The following is a 20,744-nucleotide window of genomic DNA, read 5'->3' as shown; positions in this document are numbered from 1 at the left end:
GTAGATCTGCAGCCGCCTCGCGGTGCGTGGCCGGCGACGTTGAATACGTACGCCAGTATGGTGCCGGCGCGGCGCAGCTGCTTCCGCGCCATGGGCGGCTGTGTGTGTGCGCGCGCGCGTGCATGCGTGGGTGCGCTCGTGCATGCGTGGGTGCGTGCATGTGTGCATGTGTGCGTGCATGCGTGTGTGGGGGCATACGGCTGGGCGGGGATTAGCCGTCTATTTGCAGTACTAGTGGGAGAGGGGTTTCGGGTCGGGGCAGTACCCCAGGTATCACTCGGGATGAGCGACAGACCAGGCAGGTATGGAGTGATTGCCCCGCCCGACCCATGTCCTGCCCCCGCCCGACCCACGTCCTGCCCCCGCCCCGGCCGCCCACATGCATGTGTACAACACACACCTGCCGTGTGCCTCTCCCTCCCTCTCACTCACCCTCTCGCCATCTCACCCTTTCTCAGGGCCTGCCGCACGTGGACGCGCCCGGCGAGGCTGAGGCCATGTGTGCCGCGCTGGTGGCTGCGGGGCTGGCCGACGCGGTGGTGAGCACGGACGTGGACGCACTGCTGTTCGGGGCGCCACGCCAGTACCGCGAGTGCAGGATGCAGGTGGGCGGGGGCAGGGGGAAGGGGGGTGGGGATGAATAGCCTCTTCAGTAAGAAAGGTTGGGGTTGGGGTGTGTTGGGGTGAGGGTCGCCACACCGTGGGGGGGGGGGGTGAGGCAGGCAGGTGAGGACGGGGGAAGAGTGGGAAGGCAAGCTGGGGGACGGGAGGGGTTGACGTGAGTTGAGGCGGGATGGGGAGCGGGGTGTCGGGTGTTCGAGCTGAAGCTGCGACCGAGTCTCACCATGTACACGCCCCTTGGATGTTTAGACCGGTGTACATAATGTGTATGGTCATGCATGCGTGTTTGCACTATTTGCACCCCGCACCGCAACGCACCGCACTGTAGGGCATGCACCACGGACCCCACCGCTTGGCCAACGCACTCGTCGCTGCGCCAAGCATGCTGCTCTATCTGTTGCCGCCTACCCCTGTCCCTCCCAGGACCTCGGCGCCGCCGCGCTGAGCAAGCGGCCGACGTCGTACCTGCTGGTGCTTCCCAAGCCCATTAAGGGCGGCGACGGCGACGAGGCGGAGGCCAAGGAGTTCGCTGAGGCGTACACCGAGGTGGAGAAGAAGGTCAAGTCGGCGCAGATTTTGTTCTAAAGCAGTGTAGTGTGCAGTTCAATTAGTGTTGCAAGCAGCCAACGCCAGCTAAACGGAGGCACGGAGCAGCTGGAGCGGAGGCGCAGCGCAGCCGGAGAAGCTCGGCGCAGCGGCGTCACTGCTGCGGCGCCTGAAAGGAGTGCTGCTACTATTGTGTGCAGCCCAGCGGTGCGTTTGGGGCGCAGCCCCGGCGTTGTCGCCCTGGCGCGTGCCGGGGCCGACGAGAGGAACGGCAGTTGGTGCACGATTCGTGTTGAGGCCCGCTGCGCGTAGCCCTGACTTGCGACGGGGGCAGATCCACGTAGATACGGGAACGCACGTCCGGTGGGCTGAGGCATAGGCCTCCGCGGGTGCTGTTGCGTCCTACCAAGCTGCTTGTGTGTGGTAGTCGTTGGCCGAAAGGGTATGTGTGCAATGTTTGTCCCGTCACGTGTGTTTGCTCTGTACGTAGAACGTTGTACGTTATTATCAAGGACCGAACGAGTGCCCAGAACCGGGCTAGCAAGGGACGATGTGCAGTATGCCGCGGCACTTTCGGTGTGGCGAAGTTGAAGCCTCTCTGCGATCCGTGCCGCAGAGAGCTGTGTTGCAGGTGACTTATAACAGGTCGCAGCATTTAAATCGGGAGGCGCTATCGCAGTTGAAGGTAGCGCTTACAGTCGCCGCGGTTGGCGCATGACGACGGAATTCTAACATGAACGACGCATGTAGGCATGTACTAATCATTAGGACCACTGATGTGACACGTGACACGAGTGAATCTCGAGCTAGGGGCAGGAGGAGAGACACACGGATGGCAGCGCCGTCTGCCGTGCGCCTTGGGCAGCAGTGAAGAACGCGCTGTAAAGTGCAAAGAGTCAAATGCACCCGTGCCGCAGAGTAGTGGAGCAGAGCTGTGTTGCAGTGGACTTCAGCATGTAGCAGCATTTGTTGAGGTTTAGAGCATTCCCGGGCTGAGAGGAACGTTCTAGGGGCTCAAACTAGTGTCTCGACTATCGTGTCTCACGCACGTTGTTGCTAGTTACGGCTTCAGGTTACTGTATACGAGAGTCGTCACCTTACACATATACAGGGCTTATCACTATGCTGTAGCAAGAGCTATATGCGCACGCTGTGCGCATAAGTACTCCGGCGTATGGCCGTGTCACTGCATGGTGTTTGCCCTGTTGGCTGACCGGATACCCCGAACATCAACACTCCCACGCGGGCAGACAACTAGCAAACACATCCCCACTCGAGTAAGCTATCGTCCTACTCACCACTCTTCGCACACGAGTAACTAACCATGTTCCACTACAGCCCATTGACTCATCAAGCAATAGCAAAATACGTCTCGCTACGCACAGGCACTAGTCCACGAAGTTACCTATCAAAGCAACATGACCTATACTGCACACGCATACTGTTCGCACTGCCAAGATAACCGCAAGTCAGAGACCGGTTCCTCAAACGCACACAACTGCCAAATACGCATCTGTTCTATTGCACGCATCGTCTTTGTTCCATCGCAGTCATGAACGCATGTCACGTTGTCGTCATTGCTCTTGCGCTGTCCATCTAGCGCACACCCATGCCAATCCGGCACCGCACAAACCGATCCTCTGGCACCGCTTTGGTTAGCGCATCAACCACCATGCGGCTTGTGGGACAGTATTGGAACTGCACCTCGCCGCGCTCCACACGCTGCCGTACAAAATGGTGCTGCACATCAATGTGCTTCGTGCGTATCGAGGAAATTGCATTCTCCGTGCACGCGATCGCACCCTGATTATCACCCTGCATGCACATCGTGCCCACCTCTACGCCCATCTCCGACAGAATCTTGCGTAACCACAGCGCCTCCTTGGTCGCAAATGATGCCGCCATGTACTCGGCCTCCACGGTTGACACCGCCACCGTAGCCTGCAACCGACTAGCCCAGCTAACAGCTGTGCCGTTGTAGGTGAAGACAAAGCCAGTGGTTGACCGACGCTTGCTCAGGTCACCGGCGTAATCTGAATCACACCAGCCCATCACATCTCCTTGCCCACGCGTGTAAACTAGCCGTTGCGTCGCCGTCCCAACTAGGTAACGAAGGACTCCTGTCGCCAGGTTCCAATGTGCCGCAGTAGGCGCGGACATGAAACGCGCGAGAGCTCCCACGGCAAACATGATATCTGGCCGCGTCGCAATCGCCAGATACATCAAACCTCCGACCAGCTCCGCATACCTGTTGCCCTTTGGCAACTCCTCACTCGCCGCTGCTGCCTTCTCCAGTACCGCCGATGGGGCTAGCGGTGTGGATTTGGGCGCTGCGTGCGTCATGCCGAATTTCTCCAGCAGATCACGAGTATATTCAAGCCGCACATCCTGCCATCATGAGAGTACCATGCCACCCCCATAGCATCATCGTAGTAGGGCCGCCAGGGTCGAATGGGTAGACACGCCCGTCATATAGCACACATGCGTGCCACCGACGCTCCCACGCCTTGCTAGCCTTGCGCACACCGCTGCACGCGTTTCCCTCATCATCCTTCACCTTGATATGCGAGCTCACATCAGCCGTAGATGACTGTGCGTACTCCATACCGTACCCAGACGAACTCAGCCCAGCTTCCGAATGTACGGAACCAGACTCCCACGCACCATCGGGCGCAGTGCTCATGCACTCCTGCTCATCACTGCAAGACTCTTCAGTCCCGCACGGCAACGAAACCTCACCGTCGTACATAGCATTCACATGCCACTTCACACTTGCTGCTGAATCAATCTCGAAGATCGGGTTGGGCTCACACCAGCTCACAGTGTGTTCGCTGTAACGCTCGTCCTTGGTAGCCGTCACGCTCCAACTCACGTCAGCCACACCGTCACCAGCTGGACCCGCGCCGTCCGCAGCCTTGCTGCTCGTACTCCCTGCCCTCCGGAAAGATGCTCTCTGCTTTCGCATGTCTACGCACTCGTTCCGGTTGGCAAAGAGATGTATGCCCGAAAGCCCAATAGCCCTCATCTCGTGTGCTCCCACGGTCTGTGTGGAACGAGGCTGGCTCCAGGCCTTTAACTGCTGCTGCGGAATGTCCTGCTGCTGCAGCCGCTCAAACTCTGCAATCCTCAACTTCACGCTGATCGACATAGCCTCCACATGCTCAGGTTCAACGTGGCATGTCCTGGCATGTCCTGGCATGTCCTTGTCCATCGATGGGACAATCAGGCGAGCTGAAGCTCCATGTGGCCCAGTGTCCAAAGCGATATACGCCTCAGAACAAAGCCGAATCGCCCATTGCGTCAGATAACGCAAACGAGGCTTAACTATAATCGCGTCTCCCACGCGAATGAAGCTCGCGCGGCTTCTTGACTAGTATCGAGCGATAGGAGTATCGCCAGATATTCTAATGCCTGCGGACCCTCAGTCGGCGGTGGCTAAAACAACTCGTTCAGCCCTACAAGATTCTCGCGACAGCGTGAGCGTCGGGGCTCATAACCTGTTGAGGTTTAGAGCATTCCCGGGCTGAGAGGAACGTTCTAGGGGCTCAAACTAGTGTCTCGACTATCGTGTCTCACGCACGTTGTTGCTAGTTACGGCTTCAGGTTACTGTATACGAGAGTCGTCACCTTACACATATACAGGGCTTATCACTATGCTGTAGCAAGAGCTATATGCGCACGCTGTGCGCATAAGTACTCCGGCGTATGGCCGTGTCACTGCATGGTGTTTGCCCTGTTGGCTGACCGGATACCCCGAACATCAACAGCATTAAATAAGTATTGGTGGATTATGGCACGGTGTTCGTGGTGTGGAGCCTCTCTGCGATCCGTGCCGCAGAGTAGTGGAGCAGAGCTGTGTTGCAATGGACTTCAGCAGGTAGCAGCATTAAATAAGTATTGGTGGATTATGGCACGGTGTTCGTGGTGTGGAGGTAAAAGACGTGCGTGCAAAAAGTGCAGTGCAAAGCACAGCCAGATGCATTTGCTTTGATCTTCTGGTGTGTCCGTGCTCACTTGCGTGTCAGATGTCGTTCGTATCCGCCTTTCACCTCTGCATTTTACGACTTCCTCCGCACTCGGATCTCAGCCGGGTACCCATCGTAATCTCATCGTACATCTTCCTGCTGCGCATCCTCGCCGTCTTCATAGACGTAACGCTTACGCACTGTACGGTATGTATTTCCATGTTCCCGACAAAAAGACAAACGGTCTTTCCAGATTATGTACGAGCCATACCAAAACCTCATCAATCCGAAAAGAATTACCCAGCCAACGACGTCCGAAGCCACCTCCATGCTATACCGTAAGACATCCGTCTACGCTCTGAAGGCCATTACGCGTCTGGCCGGAACGCCGCCCGCACGCCCTCGCCGTCCTTGTCGTAGAATGCCTTAATGGCGGGCACCTGAGCCACCCGGTTGCGGTAGGCCTTGAGCACCGGGTAGGAGTCCAGCAGGTTCTTGGGAATGCCTGGTGTGGGGCGGTGGGGCGGTGGGGAGGTGGAACAGCACGAGGAATGAGCGAGAGGACATGTGGGGTACTGGGGTGGTGGGCGTGGTCGGGCGGACCGGGCAGGGGTTCACGTGCCATACCCACGGCCTCGCACCCAAGCAGCACAACGGGTGACCCCCCCCTTGTTGATTTGCAGGGATGCAGTAGCAATCCTAGTGTCTCACAGTGAATGACTGGTATTGACATCATCTATAACTCACCATCGAACATGCCACACACGAGGTTGGAGAGCGACACGTAAATCTCCAGGTCAGCGAAACTCATCTTGTCGCCGCCCGCCACCCAGCCGCCGCTCTTCTCTACCGGCTCCTGCACGCGTCATACGGGGAGGAGGGAGAAAGGATTGCCGTGAAATGAAGCGTTGGCGTCAGCAGTGAGTGAAATAGCACGTGCAACTGCAGACGTACTGCCAAGCCCCCGAAACTCATGTGCCCCATAATATAGTGCGTGTGCTACACGCCGACAGATCCTCTTCACTCACCAGCAGCTTCTCCATTTGCTTCAGCTTGTCTCCGCCCTTGCCTGCCAGGGCGTCTTGCCGGGCCTTGGCCCTCTCCTCAGCCGGTAGGGAGAATGAGGGCATCAGGGTGGCCTGCACGCACAGGGTCGGTGGTGTGGTTGATGCACGTGGAATGCATGACCAGTCACATGCGTCAGCTCCAACTAAGCACCTTGCTGTATAGCCCACACGGCTGAAATAGGCACATGCATGTAGCGGCGTCGCACACCCGCACTCACATCCCAGACGTCCTGAACCAGGAACACGGCCTGGTCCGCAAACGCCGCCTGGATGGGGTCCTCCGGGTACAGACCCGCCAGCTTCGCCACATAGCGGCCTGGAGGCGGGGGTGAGGTTGCAGGCATTGCATAAATGAAGGATCGGGGCCGGTGGGCTTAGCGGCATGCGGCGGTTCCAAGGTATAAACGCGAGGCAGTGGGCGGTGGGGCTAGGCACCCGGCGCAGGAGGCGGGCGTGAGATTGCAGGCATTGCATAATGAAGGATCGGGGCCGGTGGGGTTAGCGGCATGCGGCGGTATAAACGCGAGGCAGTGGGCAGTGGGGCTAGGCAGTAGGCACCCGGTGCAGGCATCCCCACGGACTTCCCCGGGCCGCTCACCAATGGCACCGCTCTGAGCCAGCATGCGCCCGTCGTCCAGCTCCAGCACCGGCACCTGGCCAAATGGGAACTTTGACTTCTGCTCCGGCCAGGTGGGCCCATCGATACGCACGTCCTGTGTTGGATGTGCGCGTGCATTGATACCGTGAGCTCGCGCCAGTCTTTAAAGCGGCAAAGGCCATCCAGCATGAGAGCAAACGCTCACCTCGAACTGAACGTTGCCGATGTGGAACAACAGGCGCGCAACCTCTCCGCGCCCGGGAATGGCAAAATAATACAGCTTGGGGGCCATCTTGAGAGACAGTGAGCGTTATATCGAGCGAAGGGCCTGAGTGCCTTGTGTGCAAGTGTTGAGTTATAGCTGCGACTGCGTGAACTAAATAGTCTGGAGACGCACAGGCAACGTTGGCTTCGCGCCTTCTCGAGCAACTCGTCCAACGTTGCCCCCTGCGTCATCCCGTATCAACCGGGATTCCAACCTTGATGTCGGTGCCAGGTTACCGCACTGTGAAGTGTTGGACTGAAAAGGCTAACTATTGCAATCAAACAGACGCGTACGACTGTATGATGTGTTAGTCAGCAGCTGCGGGCAGAGCGGGATGCCGGGATCGCCCAACGTTGGTCGCCACACGCCAAACGCTGGCGTTCGAAGCGACACAGAACCCCGCCATGCTGCAGAGCCAATAGTGTCTCATGTCCAGTCTGCCGGACACGGGGATCCAACTTTGCAGCAAGCCAGCAGACCGCACCCACAAACACAGACAGCCAGGCACGCCCCCAGCAGCCAGCCAGCCGATAGCCACGTACGCACACCTACACACCTACACCACGCGCACGCACCAGGGGCCGGGGGTTGTCCAGCAGGTGCTGCACCGGCGGCGGCTGATAGTGCTTCTTGAGGTTCTCCTCTTTGGCCACCAGGGACTCCACCGAATCGCAAGCCAGCAGACCGCACCAAGATCTGAAACGTCAAGTGCATGGGATGTTCACCCACAACAATACAATATCCCACGTATTACCATGCACGGCATCTCTTGGTCACGACAGTCGATCAAGTGTCCAAGCGTCACAGTTCTGAGCTCACCACAAATACTAGCATCAGTCAGATACCCGCCCATCAATCGCACAGGCACACGCCACCACACTCCCTCACACCCGTTACTTGTTGTTCTCCCCAGTCATCACACGTCGAACGTCACTACGCGCGTGTTGGCCCCGCCTGGAGCTCCCTCGTCCCGCACCACGCTGTACCCGCGCACGCGCTGCCGCACCGCCGCCGCCGCGGCGGCCGCCGTCACAAGCTGCTGCTGCTGCTGCTCGCGCCGGCGGTGCAGCGCACGCAGAGCCGCCCGCTGCGACTGCGTCTCCCGTGCCGACGCAGTCAGCCCCACGGCACCGGCAGGCCGCGCCGAGGCAGGAACGCTCACCCCCGACGGCCCCGATGCCAGCGGGTCGAAGTCCTCCACGTCAGCAGCCCCGTCATAGCCCCCTTGCATGCGGCTGTCAAGGTCCTGCCCACCACCGCCCCCTCCAGTGATTGCAGCGAGCTCCAGTGAAGAAGCGAAGGAGCGCCGACCGCTGTTGCTGTTGCTGGCCGCATTCCTGGCGTTGTCGCTTTGGTGGTGCGGGTGGTGCTGCTGGTGATGGTGGGGAGCAGTGGCGGTGGTGTTTAGCTGTGTGGCGCTGCGGCGAGGAGGCGACACCGAGGCGGAGCGGGGGGCGGCGTGCGGGCTGTCGCCAGAGCGCCTGCCGGGGACAGGGCGCACAGCACTTGTCAAATAGCAATGCTGGCAATCGGTGACACAACACATATACGCTGTCACCATTTCACTCGGCATGGTAGTTGCTTACCTCGCGGGCGGCGAGGCGGACCTGCTCCGTGTCAGCCCCGGCGACGTCTTCGCCCCGGCAGCGGCCGCCGCTGCTGCCGCCGCCGCCATCGCCGCGTCCCGCCCTGGCGACAGGACTGACAGCATCGGCATGTACCCGAACGGCGCACCCCACTGCATCGCCAGCATGCCGGGCGCCGCACCCCCAAACGCTGGACTGTACGTGTACGGCAGGTAGCCGCCGCCGTACGGCCCAACGCCACTGCTGTTGCCGTACCGCTGCCCCAGTGCCGCCGAGCTGCCTGCCGTCAAGCCAGCCATGCCCACCGCCGCCGCCGCCGCCGACTGGTAGGCCGCCATTGTGTTGGCGTCCGGGGCCGCGCCGAAGCCCGCCCCTCGGAGCGGCGACATGGGCGGCGGGAAGGGCAGCCCATAGGTGGGCATCACGGGAGGAGGTGGAGGTGGCGGCGGCGGTGTGCTGGTGCCTGCGCCTGCAGCCGCCCCGGGCGTGCCGCTCATGCCGCCGCCGGGGTCTTGCCCCAGCGCTAGCGAGGGGCCCACGGCCGGCGGCAGTCCCAGCACGGCGGCCAGCTGCAGAGCGACCCTGTCGTGGTCCGTGGGGCGTGCGTTATAGGGAGGGAGCACAGGGCGGTGGGGGAGCTTGGGTTGCTGTCCAGGCGCCGTGGGACGTGCGTTTGCCTATGCTCGCGCGTGTGCTTTCCGCCTCGCATACACGTTGTCGCAGAGAGGATACTGGGGCTGCAGGATACCGGCAGGGCACATCATGCGCGTCGGGGCAACCCTTCCATTTGTGTGCGCGCACCTGTCCCGCTGCGCCCGCACTTCATTGCTCAGCTCCATGAGTCGCTCGTTGTCGGCCTGCGCCGCCGCCAGCTGCGCCCGCGCCCGCTCCACCTCCGCCCGCAGCCGCTGCAGCTGTGCCTGCATTGCCGCATCGGCACCGGCGACCGTCACTGGCACAGAGCCCTGTACGCCTGCCGCCTGTTGTTGCTGCTGGGGTTGCTGTTGGGCCTGGTGCGGTGTGCTGGCAGGATCGAAGACGGCGGCTGACGCGTCAGCGCCTGGTGGCAGTGCCACTGCCGCCGGCGATGTGCCGCCTGCCGCCTGCAGGGCAGCCTGCGCCGAGCTGGCGGCCGCTTGCTGCATAGCCCGTCGCCGCAGCGCTCTGCACACATGGCACCCCAGGACAGATTGCAGGTATTACAGAGCGACAGTGTTCGCATGACTTCAAGAGGAGCCCGACAGCCATTGCCACTCTAAGCGTGGGGTGTCGATCGTCCGCACACCTGTTTGCGTCAGTGAGCTCCCGCACTCGCCGCCGGAGGAAGCTGGCCTCTGCGGCAGCGGCCGCCGCAACGGCTGTACGGGCCTGCATTTGCAGGAACATTGCCGTCATAACGAATACCGGAGGTGTTGCAGGGCTCAAGCGATTATCTGGTGTGCGATCCGTCGGCGGACCTGCTCACCTGCGAGTCGCTGTTGCCGGCCGCCCCCACCGTGTCGGCTGCCGACCGGAGCGCCAGCAGCTGCTGTTGCAGCAGCTCCACTTGCTCCATAGCCTGCATCACAGGCATGCAGGGTGCACTCATGCTGTGAAGCACTCGGCAGTAACTTTGTCAACCCAACTTTCGAGTGCACGGCTATGACGCATCCGCTACGACGCAGTGATATTTTTCACCTGTTCATGCGCACCTGTTGCAGGTCTTTGTCGCTCTCCTCCAGCTCCGTCCTCAATGCACCCACGTCCAAGCCCCGCCTGCCGCCACCACCGCTGCGAGTGATGCCGCCGATGGCGCCAACATCGCCCTCGCCACCCGCACCCCCACTCCAACCGCCCCAGCCCTGCAGCTGCTGCTGCTGCTGCCGCACCAGCGCCGTCTCCGCGGCTGCGCCGGCTGCGGTCTGTAGGGCCTCCATCTCCGACCGCATGACCGCCAGAGTGCTGCGTAGGCGCGTGTTCTCTGCCTCCGCCTCCGCCAGCGCGACGCTGCAAATGCACGGAGGTTGTGGGGTAGCGTCAGGTCAGAACGTGCGTCAGGGTGAGGTCACGACGTCCGTAAGGCCTCGAGACGTGTGGAAGGCCAAGGCCTCAAGACAAATCTTTCGGTCGGCAGTGTCAAACAGCAGCAGGCACGCCAGCGGAAGCCCAAGGCGCCGCTGTGCCGCACCTGGCATTGCCCCGCGGCTGGCTGCGATCTGGGCTGTCCGACGGTTGCTGCTGTTGCTGCTGCGCCGCCACCACCGCCTGCTGCTGCGCCTCAGGCGGCCCCAGGCGAGAGCGCGTGGAGGGCCGCAGCAGCGCGTCCAGGCTTTCCTTGCTCTGGCGGAGGTACAGCCCCGCTCGGGCCGCCGCCGCCGCCGCGGCCGCCGCTGCCGCTGCGGGGCTCCAAGCGCGTGGCGAGTCCTGCACGCGCGCGACACGCATGCATGCGGGAAATCATGACGCGGCCAATCGGTGGAGCCAGCATGCTGTCCCGCAACGCAGTTCAAGCCACAGTGCGACTGTCATGCCTGGCAAGTGGCCATACACACACGTGCGCACCGGGCCACCCACGCCGCCACACCCCACATCACACCCTGGTGTCGCAGTAAGCCACCTCACCCCACATCACACCCTGGTGTCGCAGTAAGCCACCTCACACTATCGGCCGCAGCATCGCACCTGAGTGCCGCCAGCTGCCATGCGCTCCGCCGCTGCTCCACCGGTCGAGCTGGGTCCCAGCCAGAAGGATGCCGAGCTGCGCGGCGAGGGCGGCAGGTCCAGCAGCGGCGAGTTGTTGAAGTCGGGCAGCGAGTCGTGCGACTCCTGCAGCGCCACCAGGCTCAACGCTGTTGGCCGCTGGCCCCCGCCAGGCCCCGCGTAGGCTTGCTGCTGCTGCTGTTGTTGCTGCGGCGGCCTCCCGGGCTGTCGTGTGGTGGCGGCGGCGGGTGTGTCGCGATCTGGAGATGACGGCTCGCCGTCGATGTCGGGAGAAGGCTGTCCAGTGCGGCCCGAGGCCGCCGCCGTTGACGCGCGCTGCCGGGCCGCCGCCGCCGCGAGAGATTGCTGCTGCTGCTGCTGCACAGACGCTCGCTGCCACCCAGATCCAACCTACGGCAGGCAAGGGGTGCGTCGTAGCATGCTGGCCATGTGCACATCAGCTGGTCCAGGGGCGGGTCAGGCACATAATCTGGTCTAGGTGCGGGTTAGGCATGTCCAGTGCACGGCTCACCTCTGCGGAACCGCCGTCAGCACCGCCCAGCCGCCGCACCGCCTCCACTTGTTCCTGCACCGCCCCAACACCGCACACGCAGCGCTCAAGCTTGATGCAAAAACATCAGGCACCTATGCAACAGGTTGTGCGGTTGGTGCCGCAGCACAGGGGGCCTCAGGACCTGTTGCTGGTCAGCTGACTCAAATTCTAGCCACCTACCTTGGAGGCAGACAGCTCGCGGCGGCGGTCCTCCAGTGCGCCTTGTGCCGCCGCCAACTTCTCCCGCAACCCGCGGACCGCCGCCTCACGCTCCGCGGCCGCGTCACGCAGCTTGCGCTCCTGCGGGCGCAGTCATTATCGCCTCACGCAGCTCATCACGGCCTCGACTACCGTGTTGCGTGCCAGAGCGGCAACCCCTTCAAGCGAACCCGCCATTCCAGCCCCTTTGCTCCTGCACGTGACCGCTGTGCACGCCCACAGCACCCTGCGCTCTCACCGCCTCGTCGCGCTCACGCCGGAGCGCCTCCAGCTCCGCACTGGCGGCAGCCCGCGCCTCCGCCACCTGCTCCTCGATACCGGAGGCCCGAGACTGTGGCCCGGATGACAGGGGCAGAGGGAGCAGTCAACCGTAGAACACCAACACGAAGGGACAGCATGCGGTACATGCTGTAGAATACGGTAGCTTGCATCGTACGCGATGTTGGGGTCCGCGAGGCTGTCCGTTTCACGGACGGAGCCCGAGATTAAAGCTAGCCCCCGGCACCGCCTCGAACACCTAGGACCTCCCCTCAGGGCGCTTTCCCTGCTCGCGCACCTGCAGCTGTTCCCGCGCCGCCCTCAGCTGCACCCGCAGCTCCTCCACCGCCCCCTCCAGCTGCGAGCCGTGACCTGCACCCGCACGCCGCGCGGCAAACACAGCACACTGGGCACATAGCTACAGCCGGCAAGAATCACAGCACGGTGAAACAGCCCCATCCCAGCAACACCGAGAGCATAACAATCGCCCGATAACTACGGTTGCCTATCCATGTGGCAGTTGTCAGTAGCAGGTAGCAGGAGGTGCACGCACCTGCCGCGGCCTCCAGCCGCTGCTGCAGCGCCGCCACCTCCTCCGCGTGCCGCCGCTGCAGCAGCCCAATGTCTTCCAGGCACTGCCCCCGCAGCTCCTCCAGGCACTGCTGCGCCGTGGCCAGCTGGGAGGACAGCTGCGTGCGGTGCGCCTCATACGACTCACCGGCCCGCTGCGGGCGCAATGAGGGTAAGGGTGACACCGCAGCACACATGCAAAGAATGTGACGCAGCAGCACACGCGCTATTCACGTCATTCGTGGCAGGAGGATCTACACGTGCGTGCCGGTACCCGCTGCGCCGGCAAGCGTGCCGTCGGGTCACTGGAGCCTCAGGCGGAGGGACGCGAGGACTGCGAACTGCAAAGCATACGTCTGCAGATCCAGTAACGACGGGCTTTGCTGTCCAAGCGCACCTTGAGCTTGTGCTGTGCATCTGCCAGCTGCGTGTGCAGGCCGCGCACCACCGTGTCGTGGTCCCTGGCCCGCCCCTCCAGCTCCAGCTCCATCGCGCGTAGCGTCACCTCCCGCTCGCGAAGCGCCGCGCGGACCTCCTGCAGCGCGCGTTCACGGCCGCCGGTCGTCACATGCCCGTGTTAAAGAGCACAAGGAGAACGTTGCCCGTGTGGACTGAAACCCCAAACCACCATGGCACCATCGCCTCCTTGCCCGTACAAACCCACGCACAAAGGCTCCTCCACGACCCCGTTGGCGTGACGCTTTGACACCCATGTCCTTTGCGGGCCGTGAAGGCGCCTCACCTCCGCCTGGGCCGCCGCCCGCGTGTCCCGCGCCGCCGCCTCCTGCAGCTGCTGGTCGCGGGCGTCCAACTGGCGCCGGGCCGCGGCCAGGTCCTGTGTGCAGTGTTGGCACCGCCAAGCATCATCCACTGAATCACGGTGCTTCGCAGGCTTACACCGTTGCAGCGTCTTTGCCCCGCCCTGCCCTGCCCCTCAACAGAACAGGACTTGGCGATTCGAGATGCTCCGGGGTGAGGCGGCACCTGCCCGCACCTGCTTCAGGTCCGCCACCTCGCCCTGCAGTGCCGCCTTGGCTTCCTGCAGCTGCTGCTGGAAGGCGGAACTCAGGGACCGCCGCTGCGCCTCCGCCTGCTCCTTCGCCTCGTCCAGCTCACGCTGCAGCCAGGCACGAGCCACGTGATCGCATCACTCCCGGCAGCGGAGCGGGGCAGCGGGATCCCGAGGATTGTCAATTCAGTCTGTCACAAGTCACAACTTACGCCTCTCAACCCTGTGGGATCACTGCGCACCTGCAGTGCCCGCCGCGCCCCTTCTGCCTGCTCCCGCTGCCGCATGAGCGCCTCCGCCCGCCCCAGCCGCTCCTCCTCCAGCAGCTGACTCAGCTCCGAGCGCTTGGCCGACAGCACAAACTCCTGCTGCTCGGCATGCGCGCGGGCAGCCACCAGCTCTGCAGGGTTGAAAAGACGGGAGAGAAGAGGTGACCAGCAGCACACGTACCGGCCTACCGGCCAAACACGGCTGCATCTCATCTCCCAGCTGGCCAAAGCCCGACCGGCACACCCCAGCCCCCCAGGCTCCAGGCCCCGCCGCCGCCGCCTCCACCGCACCCGATTGCAGCCCCGCCACCAGCAGCTCCAGCTCTGTGGCGCGGCCCTGCAGCGCCGCCTCGCGAGCGGCCTGCGCTGCCGCCGCCTCGTCGTAGGCAGCCAGCTCCTCATCGCGCTGCCACAGCAGGTCCAGGTTGTAGGCGAAGTCCGACTTGAGCGTTTCAAGCTGTTGGTGTGTTTATTGAGGAAAAGGAGAACATATTTATGTGCGTGCAAGGTTAAAAATGTTGAGGTAACCATGGTGTGCGGCGAGGCCAGGCCACGGCAGGCGGGGCCGCTTTGGTGGTGGACGAAAGGCAACGTATGTGCCTGAAGCGAGGAGTGCAGCAGGAGTGGAGGTGCGAAAGGCGCATCAAGGGGGTTTGCGGGAGAGCACGCGTCGCAGTACTGCGCTTGTTGCAGCACACGCACCTGCTGCGTCAGGACGCCGACCTGCTCGTCGCGGGCTGCAAGCTGCGGGGGGCAGGGTAGCTGGGAACGTGAAGGGCCGGCGAGCGCGTGCGCAGCTTGGGCACGGAAGATGGCCCCGAAGATGCGCCCCAAAATCTTCCAAAGTCTCCCTTACTTGTTGCTCCACGCTGTGCAGCGCCCGCGTGCGGAGCTCCGCGAGCTCCTGCTCTCGGCGCTGCAGCTGCTCTGACAAGCTGTCCATCCGCGTGGTTGCTTGAGGCTTTAGGTTTTAGGCAGTTCCGTCATAACTGCTATTATACTGGTCGCCATGGTCTCAAAGCGAGCGAGCCAAGCGGAGGTGCATTTGCCTCAATTCATCGAAATGGCGAGGTCACGGCACAGGCGAATTTAGTGAAACCAGTCGCAAATCACATTTGTATCTCTCAATCCACTAGCTCAAGAAACTGAGGGCCCGGAAGAGTCGTTGACCGCTGACCTCATGCAGCCAATCGCTAATTCTCCGGATACACGCTGTGTAATGTGCGTTATGCACTCCAAAATCGTGTAGCTAGTAAGCACTATCTGTTCTTGTTTTGTCGTGTCCATCAAACGCACTTCCTTTGAAGGACGCGTCATTTTGCCTTACAACATCCGTGCCGCTTGTTGCTGTCGGACGAGGCCATTGAAATATGGTACTCTTACATATGAAGGTACGATTGTAAAATAGGGGTTCGGTGGCAGATCAGGGGTTGAGCGACATTCTCGAAGCCGTGAGCCCTCACCCCCGCCCAATCCTGCTTACCCGCAGCGGTCCGAGCTGGACCAGTTTCTATTTGAGACGACTGTGGCCTCCACGGTCGATGAGACCACGCGGCAGATGGCGGAGGTGCACAACCTACGGCATCGGATTGAACGCCTGAAGGCGGAGGGCGAGGAGCTGGCGAAGCACGGTCCCGCAAAGCGGCCAGACCAGCAGGGCATTGACAGATATCAAGAGGCGCCAGTGGAGAAGGGCCCGAACTACGCGGAGGACCCCACGGGGAGGCGGACGGGCAACGGTGCGTGTGCGTGTTTGGGGCCGCGGGGCACCAAACACCGGCAGGCACCGTAGTGTTGGGCTGGCGCTTCGCAGGGTCCTCTAGAGGGCCACACGTGGCGCATAACCAAGTGACGCGTTTACGCGCTCATGCGGATCTGCTACCCACATGAACCTGTTTTGCACGCAGCGTGCGACCCTGAGGTGGCGAAGGTGCTGGTGAAGACGCTTGAGGAGGCGGTGGCGGTGGCGCACAAGGCGAGAGCTTGGAGGGGCAGGGAACTCATGCGGGATGTACGAGTAGTCTTACATGCAGCTGGGCTGTCACTTATGGAGTGCTGCAAGGTGTCTCGCGTCCCAGCTGTTGATTGGACTGCCTAGAAGGACTGCGCCGATGCGACGTGTGAGTGGCACGCATACCTTTATATGCTTCCTTCTTCCTCCTTGCACTGCAGGACCAAGTGGCCAAGAAGATGCCGCTTACAGTGAGTCGCTTGGTAGTGGTGGCTGAAAGAGAGGCAAAGGGTTACCACGGCCTTCAGCTGGCACTGTTGGGGGCACGGGTAGCACGGGCAGGGTCAGGACCCACGGCCACGACCCTTTAGGGCGCCCCCTTGACCCTTGCGGCCCGTCACCATGGCTAGGGCCCTTGCTTCTGCAAGCAGCACCAGCAGCTCAGCTTACATGTGCTTTCCTGATCCAACTGCAGATCAAGGCGCTGCAGGAGGCTGTGGACAACGTGCGCGGCGCGGTCATGATCTGCTACCCCATGGGGCTGCCGGAGTGGGACCCCGTGCGGCTGGGGCTAGAGGGCAGCGAGGACCTGGCGGGCACGTCGGTGAGCATGGGGAGTGTGGGGCCTAGTCTGCAGGGCGCCCCACGGGTTCACGAAATCGTGCCAAGGGGCCAGGGCAGCGCCCAAGGCAGCCAGGCGAGAGCAGATTAAAGGCATAGGCTGTGTGGGCCGTCGCCACCGCGCCTGCACCTGCTTGGCGCGCCTGTGGTCCTTGCACACCGGCAAATGCGCCTGCCTTCCCAACCCACCCATATCCATATGCACGCTGCGCAGTACGCGGCGGACGAGCTGCCGGCGGACGTGGCGACGCTGTGGTTCGCGGGCAAGCAGATGGCTCCGGAGAAGAAGTTGTCAGACTACCTAGGGCGGCACGAGAAGACCAAGGCGGTGGTCAAGCTGCAGAAGAAGGGCCAGGGCGCGCCTTCACGGGAACCGGTGCGTTGAGTTTGCCCGTGGCCGTTTGCCTGTGGCCCTCCGCAGGGGGCGGGTCTCTGAGTTGCTGGGCAGTCAACTAGCCTGGTTTTACCGGAACGGATGTGTTAGTACGCCCGCTGCTTATTGGTGCCACCTGACTGACCTGGACAACTTCTTTATGCCCCGACCATGCACTGCCGCACAGGTTGTGGACCAAGAGACGCAAAAGGCAATGATGGCGTTCTACTACAAGAAGCAGGAGGAGCAGAAGGTGGGCAAGGCCGGCTGGGCTCGGGTGGTCGTTGGGGGCGTATGGTTTGGCGGCACGTGGCCGGTTGCCGTGTTGAGGTATGTTTTGCGCCCAGACATGGTTCTTGCCGTAGGAAACGCGAGAATACCTGACAAGCAAACATGGTTTGCGTATCCCCTCGCCACAGGCGCTAGCAGAGGACGAGGATGACGCGTACACCAACTCCTCGTGGGCCAACCCGAAGTCGCTCAAATCGCATTTTGCGGGCGTGCAGTCAGTACGGCTGCCAAAGTAGTGATGTCCCCAGCTGTGGATGCAGCGGCCAGGCGTAGGAGCACTGGCGAGGGCAGTAGCACACAGCAGGACTCAGTGACGGGGAGACGTGAGACGCGCTGAAGTCTAGCGTGGCAGGGCTGGCCGGGGTGGGGGCTGGCGTGTCGCAAGGGCTGCCAGCCCGTGCCCCCGCCCAGACCCCTGCCGACCTCCGTGGCGCACGCCGGCATGCGGCGCCCCGACGGTCTGGGCCAGGAGTAGGATGCACTGCATGCGCGGCCAAGTTCATGTCATCGTGCATGTCATTGCGCTTGGCCGGCTAGCAGATTGAGCGGATACAGCGTGGCTTGTGGAAGGGGCAGACGGCCAGGCGAGCGGAGCGGTGGGTTAGGTGGGTTACACAGGGGCTAGGGGAGCCTGCGCTTCGCTTGGTGGTGATACGGCGGAGGTGGGGTGGAAGACGTAGCGGGCGCAACAGAAGCGGGCCTGCGGAGGACGAAAGGAACTGCGGGGGACTCCCGCGGCTCTAATCCCGAAGAGACGAGCAACGCTTGCATCGATGCCTAATGCGTCCGTTTGAGGGGCAGCAGATGCCACGAAGCAGATGCTACGAAGTTCTTAGCTCTAGCAAATCGAAGTAAATAGACTCCCGAGCGGGAACGACAACTAGTTGGAGCGCGCCAGCGCGGACGCGATTTGTCGTGAAAGCGTGCCTGCCTGGCGCTGGGCCAGAATCCGACCATCGAAGCAGAAGGCTGCGGCAGGACTCCCACTGTCACAGTATTCAAGAGAAGCATGCACAAGCACGCTGCAAGATCCTTTGCCTGCTGAATCAGACTTGGTTATAGCCCAGCCCTCAGAATCGTTCTTGAACTTCAACTGGCGTTCTACTACAAGAAGCAGGAGGAGCAGAAGGTGGGCAAGGCCGGCTGGGCTCGGGTGGTCGTCTGGGGGCGTATGGTTTGGCGGCACGTGGCCGGTTGCCATGTTGAGGTATGTTTTGCGCCCATGTGTGTGTGTGTGTGTGTGTGTGTGTGTGTGTGTGTGTGTGTGTGTGTGTGTGTGTGTGTGTGTGTGTGTGTGTGTGTGTGTGTGTGTGTGTGTGTGTGTGTGTGTGTGTGTGTGTGTGTGTGTGTGTGTGTGTGTGTGTGTGTGTGAGAGAGAGAGAGAGAGAGAGAGAGACTACGGTTTCCACGGTTATCCTGCCAGATCACGTGAATCGTGTATCTGATATAACCAACGACAGGGCTCTCAAACGAGGGCTGCCGTGACCTGGCGTTTCCCCGGCAGAGCGCAAACAGCTTTGGAGTCCACAGGGTAACGCACTCCGACCCTTCACTGCGCCAGTAATCCTTGCGGAATTACTACCGGTGTAACAACCTCAGACCCAGCGGGCGAGCTACCTCTTAAAGACCAGGCGGGCAGAAAACAAAAACAGCAAACATACCAAAACACGCAGCACGCAGCACGCGACAGCACGCGATAGCACGACCGCAGTGGCTCCGGGGCTGAGTCCTACGACCCCGTAGCCTGCACGACCTCAAGCGCAACCTAACCAGCTCTCGACGCCAGGGCAGACTATGCCTAAGGGCAGCCACAAACGCGTCTGGCCACTAGGCCGGTCCAGGCCGTAAGGCCCGGGGTGCTGCAGCACCCAATACACCCTCTCAGGCAAAAAGCCCCGCAAACCTGGCCCTGCTCCCACGGGCGTAAAACAAGAAACCCTTGGCCTGCCCACTAAGCTCCCCCGCTGACCCTCTCATATGCCACTGCTTCAGTGGGTCATGTTAGTGCTCACGCGCTTCTCCTAAGGGCTGATCCCTTTCAAGCCTCCAGCTCCATAGCTTGCGGCAACGCGCACAGCATTTCACCGTTCACCACCGCCAGGATGGGGTGAGTGGCGTCAATACCATCCCAGCCCTTGTGGGGCACGCCGAGCTCCGCGAACTGCATCAGCCGCGACCAGAAATCCGCGACTGCGCGAGCGCACGCAAGCTCGACGGGGTTGACGCCTGGCTGCGGTGGGCGGGATCTCGTCAAGATCGGGTTCCGCCTCCACTGCACCTGCCACCGCAGCCTCGGGAGCTGCTGCCGCCGCCGTCTGAATTCCCAGGGCCGCTGCGGCGCGCGTCATCCCGCGCAGCCGCACCCGGCCATGTTCTGTGGCAGCCAGCGCCGCCATCACCACCACGTCCCAAACACACTGCTGAAAACCCGGCGGCGCCTGGACCAGCCACAGCTGGGCTTGGCTGATGGGAGCCGGACCGGGGTTGTGTGCGTTGATCTGCGCCACCACGGCCTTCGCCACCGCGCAATCCCAGAAGTGGTGCTGCCGTGGCGTGGGCGCGGCGGCGGCGTGTGCCCCCGCCACGGCGCCCCCATGGCCGTGCTGCCCACAGCCGCATGGCTCACGGCGAGCCAACGGCATATGCGAATTTCCCGGCAGCGGCACTGCGTCGATGGCCAACCGCCACAGCGTCTCAAAGTGTCGCCGTTCCCAGCGTACCTCCTGCCAAAGGCGCGCCAGGGTGTCCCTAATGGCGCCAAGCGTTGCAGCCGCAGCTGCTGGCAGGTCCTCCCGCCGCACCACAGCGCGCGGCGGTAGGCCCTGTGCCGCGTGTGTGTGTGTGTGTGTGTGTGTGTGTGTGTGTGTGTGTGTGTGTGTGTGTGTGTGTGTGTGTGTGTGTGTGTGTGTGTTAAAAAAAACGAAACGAAAGCCCGCCCAACGACGCGACGGAGTTACTTACCGATACCCACCATTTTACCGAGCGTTGCGTGACTGTCGTGACCCAGGTAGTCATACTTACCCGCGATAAGCCTGGAACCCCACGGGCGACCATTCGGCCTGACCCCGCGATGCACCTGTATGCGTCCATGCTCCGCACCCTGGGCGCGCTAAACAACGTTTACCCAGCACGCCTAAGTCCCGGATTCCCGCCCGCTGGTCGTAGTCGAGCTCACCTATAGGCAAAGGTGGAAGCATGAGCATAGGGCGGCAGCGAGGAAGTGTCACGGGCATGTGAATGGCAACGGCGATAAGAGAGGCGGCGTGCAGCAGACAAGCTAGGTATCACGCGTCCCAAATCCCG

General features: G+C 62.2%; 5 protein-coding genes across 5 annotated transcripts in view; 2 read left to right on the top strand and 3 right to left on the bottom strand.

The window, feature by feature from the left end:
* The window catches only part of CHLRE_16g688600v5 (uncharacterized protein), a 5,126-nt gene extending 2,924 nt beyond the window's left edge, over positions 1–2,202 (top strand). Inside the window, exons 6-7 of the mRNA XM_043071635.1 lie at positions 459–605; positions 1,045–2,202. Coding sequence (XP_042915762.1) covers positions 459–605; positions 1,045–1,206 — 309 coding nt within the window. The 3' untranslated portion in view covers positions 1,207–2,202. The remainder of the gene's footprint in view (positions 1–458; positions 606–1,044) is intronic.
* Positions 2,203–5,023: 2,821 nt separating this feature from the next.
* On the bottom strand, positions 5,024–7,236 carry CHLRE_16g688550v5 (uncharacterized protein). Its single transcript, XM_001699210.2, has 6 exons — positions 7,003–7,236; positions 6,798–6,912; positions 6,418–6,515; positions 6,161–6,271; positions 5,880–5,988; positions 5,024–5,637 (listed from the first exon to the last, which is right to left on the bottom strand). Exons 1-6 carry the CDS (start codon positions 7,087–7,089, stop codon positions 5,501–5,503), a joined length of 657 nt encoding a protein of 218 aa, XP_001699262.1. The 5' UTR covers positions 7,090–7,236; the 3' UTR covers positions 5,024–5,500.
* A 48-nt stretch (positions 7,237–7,284) lies between these two features.
* Positions 7,285–15,336, bottom strand: CHLRE_16g688500v5 (uncharacterized protein). The gene is made up of 20 exons (XM_043071634.1): positions 15,062–15,336; positions 14,908–14,949; positions 14,497–14,662; positions 14,179–14,336; positions 13,922–14,044; positions 13,670–13,762; positions 13,325–13,462; positions 12,911–13,082; positions 12,656–12,729; positions 12,338–12,430; positions 12,061–12,180; positions 11,860–11,913; positions 11,310–11,738; positions 10,816–11,051; positions 10,340–10,634; positions 10,114–10,206; positions 9,934–10,016; positions 9,450–9,812; positions 8,649–9,230; positions 7,285–8,543 (listed from the first exon to the last, which is right to left on the bottom strand). The coding sequence occupies exons 1-20, from the start codon at positions 15,146–15,148 to the stop codon at positions 7,979–7,981; spliced, it is 3,966 nt and encodes a 1,321-aa protein (XP_042915761.1). The 5' UTR covers positions 15,149–15,336; the 3' UTR covers positions 7,285–7,978.
* A 117-nt stretch (positions 15,337–15,453) lies between these two features.
* Positions 15,454–18,662, top strand: CHLRE_16g688450v5 (uncharacterized protein). Its single transcript, XM_043071633.1, has 8 exons — positions 15,454–15,596; positions 15,695–15,944; positions 16,113–16,180; positions 16,378–16,407; positions 16,632–16,760; positions 16,992–17,153; positions 17,338–17,403; positions 17,570–18,662. Exons 1-8 carry the CDS (start codon positions 15,576–15,578, stop codon positions 17,675–17,677), a joined length of 834 nt encoding a protein of 277 aa, XP_042915760.1. The 5' UTR covers positions 15,454–15,575; the 3' UTR covers positions 17,678–18,662.
* A 172-nt stretch (positions 18,663–18,834) lies between these two features.
* On the bottom strand, positions 18,835–20,636 carry CHLRE_16g686641v5 (uncharacterized protein). Its single transcript, XM_043071584.1, has 3 exons — positions 20,413–20,636; positions 19,720–20,263; positions 18,835–19,631 (listed from the first exon to the last, which is right to left on the bottom strand). The coding sequence occupies exons 1-3, from the start codon at positions 20,413–20,415 to the stop codon at positions 19,480–19,482; spliced, it is 699 nt and encodes a 232-aa protein (XP_042915759.1). The 5' UTR covers positions 20,416–20,636; the 3' UTR covers positions 18,835–19,479.
* Positions 20,637–20,744: the final 108 nt, after the last annotated feature.

Source organism: Chlamydomonas reinhardtii, chromosome 16, assembly GCF_000002595.2.
Source record: "Chlamydomonas reinhardtii strain CC-503 cw92 mt+ chromosome 16, whole genome shotgun sequence".
NCBI classification, from domain to species: domain Eukaryota; kingdom Viridiplantae; phylum Chlorophyta; class Chlorophyceae; order Chlamydomonadales; family Chlamydomonadaceae; genus Chlamydomonas; species Chlamydomonas reinhardtii.
This window is presented reverse-complemented; position numbering and strand designations above follow the sequence as displayed.

What these genes read in the sequence shown, in the direction of transcription:
- CHLRE_16g688550v5 (XM_001699210.2), bottom strand. Translation starts at nt 7,089, where the DNA reads ATGGCCCCCAAGCTGTATTATTTTGCCATTCCCGGGCGCGGAGAGGTT. An exon ending in TGGTTCAGGACGTCTGGGAT is followed by an intron (nt 6,272 to 6,417) that starts GTGAGTGCGGGT and finishes CTGTGCGTGCAG; the next exon opens with GCCACCCTGATGCCCTCATT. An exon ending in CGTGTGTGGCATGTTCGATG is followed by an intron (nt 5,638 to 5,879) that starts GTGAGTTATAGA and finishes GCCCCACACCAG; the next exon opens with GCATTCCCAAGAACCTGCTG.
- CHLRE_16g688500v5 (XM_043071634.1), bottom strand. Translation starts at nt 15,148, where the DNA reads ATGGACAGCTTGTCAGAGCAGCTGCAGCGCCGAGAGCAGGAGCTCGCG. An exon ending in CGGCGCGGGAACAGCTGCAG is followed by an intron (nt 12,431 to 12,655) that starts GTGCGCGAGCAG and finishes TCCGGGCCACAG; the next exon opens with TCTCGGGCCTCCGGTATCGA. An exon ending in CCGGCAACAGCGACTCGCAG is followed by an intron (nt 10,017 to 10,113) that starts GTGAGCAGGTCC and finishes CTGCAAATGCAG; the next exon opens with GCCCGTACAGCCGTTGCGGC.
- CHLRE_16g688450v5 (XM_043071633.1), top strand. Translation starts at nt 15,576, where the DNA reads ATGGTACTCTTACATATGAAG. An exon ending in GGGGAGGCGGACGGGCAACG is followed by an intron (nt 15,945 to 16,112) that starts GTGCGTGTGCGT and finishes TTTTGCACGCAG; the next exon opens with CGTGCGACCCTGAGGTGGCG. An exon ending in CGGTGGCGGTGGCGCACAAG is followed by an intron (nt 16,181 to 16,377) that starts GCGAGAGCTTGG and finishes CTTGCACTGCAG; the next exon opens with GACCAAGTGGCCAAGAAGAT.
- CHLRE_16g686641v5 (XM_043071584.1), bottom strand. An exon ending in TCCCGAGGCTGCGGTGGCAG is followed by an intron (nt 19,632 to 19,719) that starts GTGCAGTGGAGG and finishes GCGCTCGCGCAG; the next exon opens with TCGCGGATTTCTGGTCGCGG.